General features: G+C 41.2%; 1 protein-coding gene across 1 annotated transcript; it reads left to right on the top strand.

The window, feature by feature from the left end:
- Positions 1–1,546: 1,546 nt before the first annotated feature.
- Positions 1,547–4,709, top strand: LOC147635022 (O-fucosyltransferase 23-like). The gene has a single exon (XM_086804273.1). The coding sequence runs from the start codon at positions 1,547–1,549 to the stop codon at positions 3,077–3,079; it is 1,533 nt and encodes a 510-aa protein (XP_086660399.1). The 3' UTR covers positions 3,080–4,709.
- Positions 4,710–5,627: the final 918 nt, after the last annotated feature.

Here is a 5,627-nt window from a genome sequence, read left to right on the forward strand (position 1 = left end):
GGCCAAGGAGGTGGCCGAACAGATAATGAGAATTATGGCCAGCAGCAGCAACAACAAAAGTCCCAGAATTCACAACAACAACAACACGCACGTGGAAGAGGCCAACTCAGAGGCAGGGGGAGTCAAAGAGGTCGTGGAAATTGGCAAAGGAAGTATAACGATACACGTGGATGCTTTTATTATGGTAAGCCTCAACATGTGCAGGCAGATTGCTATAAGAAGCAGGCTGACATGCAAAATGGAAAATTGCAGCAAAACAACTATGCATCCTCGAGCAAAAACAATGATGAGGATAATGAAAGGTTGTTTGTTATGCAGCATGTTGTTAATGCTATGTCTAAAAATGTTGAAGCAGCACATAAAGATGATGTATGGTACGTTGATTTAGGTGCTTTGAACCACATGACAAGTCATGTGGGGAGTGGTTCAAGGAGATGAAAAACCTTGAAAGACCAGGTTTTGTGGAAACAAGGGATGACACTGCTCATCCAATTGTCCATGTTGGAGATGTGCCATTGTCTATGCTGCAGGATGGCAAAGTGAAGTACCTTGTAGATGTACTTCATGTTCCGAACATAACAAAGAATCTGGTTTCAGTTGGCCAGATGATTAAGTAGGGTTTGCAGGTTCGATTTAACCCTGATGGTTGTTATATTGAAGACTTGAAAGACAAGTGCAGGTTGGTTGCAAAAGGCAACAGAGTGGGCAGAATGTTTACATTGAATGTAAACATGCCTGAAGTGAGTGTTGCGATGTTTGCAAATGGTTCAGGAATTGTTGCAGACACAAACATTTGGCATTAAAGAATTGGACATGTGAATGTGCAGAGAATGAAGTCTATGCAGACTAAAGGAATTGTGATAGGGCTGCCAAAGTTTAAATTTGAAGGTATGCAGAAAATATGTGAACCATGCCAATTTGGAAAGCAAACAAAGCATGTATTTCCATGTGACAGAAATGTGAGTAGAAATGCACTAGATTTTGTGCATTCAAATGTATGGGGTCCTACGAAGACCATGTTTATGGGGAGGCTGCAGGTATTATGTGACATTTATTGATGACTACACAAGGAAAGTGTGGGTATACTTCATGAAGGAGAAGGGTGAGGTGTTCACTCATTTTCAGAATTTTAGAGTTATGGTTAAAAAGCAAACAGGGAAATATGTAAAGTGCCTAAGGTCAGATGGAGGGAAAGAGTATTTCTCTAATGAGTTCTCTGAATTTTTGAAGAAGAATAGTATTCGGAGATAGTTTACATGCGATACACTCCGCAGCAAAATGGAGTTGGTGATCAGAACAATAGGCATATTGCTGCGATTGCGCGAGCATTGATGGGAGAGAAGAATATGTCCTCGTGTCGAGCTTATTACACGTGGCGGGGGCATACCTCAAACGAACGCCCCCCATTCTTTTGTGACACGTGGAGGGAGGAAGTTAGCTGGGTTAAATATATAGAGAAAAGAAAAGAGAAGATAAAGCTCACTTTTCCTTGGCAAAAAAAACATGTATGTGGGGATATGTTTCCATATTCTGTGTAAATCGCTCAATGGAACATGTAAGCATGAGCTCACGCACCAACTTACATCTGCGGTGGCTATGGCTTCTATTACCCCCTCTTGCCATCATTGCAGGCTATGGACTCCTCTCTCTTTTCTTCTTCTCTCTTACTCGCCCTCCATCATCACTAAATCTCCCTCTTTCACCAAGCCAAAGCCATGGCCATCGAGCTTGCTTTCTAGAGGTCCCACAGATTGCATGGGGCCTCAACAATCAGAAGATAGCTCTGGCGCGAGCTTTGCTCACAGCTCGCTTTCTAAATCGCTCTCTGCTCCTACCTTCTCTCTCTGCATCCCTAACCTACAAAGACACATCCCACATTGACCCTCTGCCCTTCGATCATCTCTTCTCGCTGCCGCAGTTCAACTCCCTCTGCGAAGGTTTCGTCGCCATAGCCAAACCTTCTGCAGCATTTTTGCAGGAAAGCCTAGCTTTTAACGTTTCCAAACGCTCGGGGCGTCGATGGACTAAAGAAAGAGATCTGCAGCAGCTTCTGGAGTGCAGACAGCCTCAGATTGATCGCCATGCCCTAATTAGGGTTTTGGGAAAGAATCCCTTCCTCTGGCATGACCACTGGCCTGTCCGAGATTATGCGAGAGTTTTTCAATGCTTCGTCCTGGTGGAAAATATCTCTACAGAAGTGGATCGCATTGTTTCAAAACTCAAGCAGAGAAGTCTCCATCTTTCCACAGCTCAAGGTATGCATTTTCATGCTCAGAAAAGCTCTGAAAGTAGTCATTATCAAACTTTGCTCAATGGCCATGGTTTGGTAAGATCAAATGAACGTATTGGCAATGACCAAGGCTTTGAAAGATTAATTGCACATAATGCCAATGGCCTTGGCTTGGGAAAATCAAGTGTACATGATGGCAAGGGCCATAGCTCCGAAATGTCGAGTGGCTATGACCATGGCTTGCAAAGCTCAAGTGGCTATGTTGCTGTGCACATGAGAATAGAGAAAGACTGGATGATACACTGTAAGAAAACAGAAGAGCGGATTAGAACAAGGCAAGGGAAGCTTTTTAATGTATGCAGTAGTAAGCAGGAGATCATTGACAGAGTGAGCCTTATAGCGAATTTGCAAAGGCCTTCTCTGGTTTACCTTGCAGTAGCAGATGTTCTTTTGGAGGATAGCACCCTCTTAGATGGTTGGGAAGATGGCCTCATCCCCTTTGAAAAGAAGAAATTAGGGTTTCTGCAGATGTATAAGAAGTATCCATACCTTATCCAGTCAGCCCTAGACTATGAAGTGTGCTTGAGAGCTGACATTTTTGTAGGTAATAGCTTTTCGACTTTCTCAAGCCTCATTGTTTTGGAGAGAACACTCAACATGCTTAAGACACGGCCTTCTGATCCCTGCGGCGGGAGCAATTTCCCTTCGTTTGCATACAATCTACACAACAGAAATGGAGGTCCTCAGCTATGGATCACCAATCTCTCTGATGTGTCTTTACAGTCTATAAGCTATGGTACTAATCACATTTCTTGTGATAGGACATCATTGATGATGCCTCGTACTTGAGTTTGAGGCTTCTGGCAGGTTTACTTAATGGGAAGCTTAAAGCTTTCCCATGCACTTATGCACAATATATCATTCAAACGATTGTAACATGCTACGAGGAAGAGTGTTCCAGAGTGGCTTTGATATATCAATTTTGAACGACAATGTCAGCAGTTCTTCTAAGCAGTCATCCAAGAATGACAGGAGATGTATGTGTGCAGCCATCACTTAGGTGAAGGATCAGAGCATTTGGGTTTTTCTCACTAAGGCCAAAACTCTGAGTAGTACAGGGGAAGCCCACCAACTAGCAAGGAAAAATGGGGACAGATCTATGCTTTGATGGCTTTGATATATAAATTATGAACAACAATGTCAGCAGTTCTTCTAAGCGGTCATTTTATAGAAGAATGACAGGATATATATGTGTGCAGCCATCACTTAGGTGAAGGATCAGAGAATTTGTGGGGTTTTTCTCACTAAGGCCACAGTCACAATAGTACAGGGGAAGCCCGCCAACTATAGCTAAGACAAAATGGGGCATTTTGTGAGGGCCGAGAAGGGCCTTATCTTTGGTAGTGGTCCCAGTTCCCACTTTTGATAGAGGGGATGTCATGAGCATTCTGTCAGCCAGGCATCCATTTTGGAGGTTCTGCCGAAAACCAAAATACATGGTAGATGAGCAGCAGAACTATGAGGCAGTCATCCATCCAGCAGTGGAGAACCTTCAGATGGCTGCCTAAAATCCCTGTCCATGGGCACAAACACGGCCCATGGGTAACCATGCTACATTGGAGGGTACTTATGACATGTCAGGTTGATGATGACACATGGTCATGACCAATAAACATAGCAAATCACTTCATGCATCACTTGAAGAGTAACACATCCATATATCCGTCACATCATTAGATTAGCTCATGGTATTCGAGTTGACCTTGTTTGGGTGCATGTAGGACATGCATATTAGAGGCCAGCTCTGGATGGCTTGTTGATTGTGGCATGGCTAGGTGATGCAATATGGCTTGAAGATCGAGTGATGTGAATTCACATGGCAGAGTATGAGCTACTTTGCATAGTACTTCCAAGACCGACTCTTTAAACCACTTAGACCTTCTTCCTTTTCCCAATAGGATCATGAGCCTAGGGCCATCAATAATCAATGGGAAAGCGTGCCAAGCTTGCAGGACGTAAATTGCATGCAATGTCTTTAGAGACTTTACATGATGTCATGTTGGTCCTTTGCATATGTGTGGATAGTCTCTCATGGAGATAAGGATTGGCCAATTACATGGTATATATGGCCTAGTTGTATGTTAGATACATGCATTCTCGTGTAATAGATTATTTTGGGCGAACATGACATTTGTTTCACACTAGAGTCAATGTCAATGATTAAAGGTTGTAATTGTACTCTCTTAGCCTCTCTCATGGGTTCTAGGTTAGGGTTTTGCATGTTTAAATTGAAAGCTTTACATTTGTCAATTTAGTACATGAAACCCTAGATCTCTCAAGTTGGTATCAGAGCCAAAAACCTTATTATTGTTCAAAGCCTAATGTATTTGTAGGCTAGCCTACTAACTTGAGGCAAAAACTTTTGAAAACCTTATAATTGGTCAAAGCCTAAATATATTTGAGTGTCACTCTATTTGAGCTTTTATATTCTTAAAAATTCTAAATCCAAGTGTTAGCAATGGAATTTGTGAATTTAGAATAGTGCTACTATAGTTTACATTACAGATACAAGTGAGCTATTGGAGATCTTCTTGAAGGAGTTTATGCACCAAACTCTATAGTATTCAAGGACATATGGTTGACTTCATTAGAAGGTTTCATTAGCTACATCCTTCATCATTTGGGTGCCCAATTCACACTTCAGTGCTACTATAAATTATAGGTACAAGACATGTATAAAGTTTTCAAGCACTTCCACTTATCTTTTTTAGTTGCCCAATTGTATATAGGGGCTATTTTTTGTTGCTCCCTAAAGTGAGTGCAATCTGGTTGACTGTGTATAACAATATCTTTTGTGTTGCACAATTAACTATGGTTAACATAAATTAAAGTGTAGTGAAAGCTTGAATTTGGAATCGTACATTATGGCTAGACATCAAACTTACATAAGAACAACTATTTAGCTTGGAAGTTTAGGATAAAGAACTTTCTAAAGGCAAATGGCTCTAGAGAGGTAATACATGGAGAAGAGGTTATCTAGGTACTCCCTCTATCAACACATTAATATCCTTGCTCACTCAAGAAATAGTGAGAAGAAGAGAATGAACTCTGTTATATGAGCATGTCAACTCGAGTGCATACCACTACCAAGAGATGATAGAAGCAACACAAGAGTACAAGAGAGAAACATTGACTCAAGTTTATATAATGAAATTGTTTTCTTTCTCATTACTCAAAAATATATCCTATACATGTTTACCAAGAGTTTACAAAAGGCCACCTAAGATCTAGTGTCAAGGGTGTCCATGTTTACTAATGAGACTTTTCACTAATCACAAAGTGTTTTTTGGCACATGGATTTACACTTGGAGATCAAATTTCTATTTTTCTTTATTAG

Source organism: Cibotium barometz, chromosome 10 (assembly GCF_041138505.1).
Source record: "Cibotium barometz isolate CiBa-2024 chromosome 10, ASM4113850v1, whole genome shotgun sequence".
NCBI classification, from domain to species: Eukaryota; Viridiplantae; Streptophyta; class Polypodiopsida; order Cyatheales; family Cibotiaceae; genus Cibotium; species Cibotium barometz.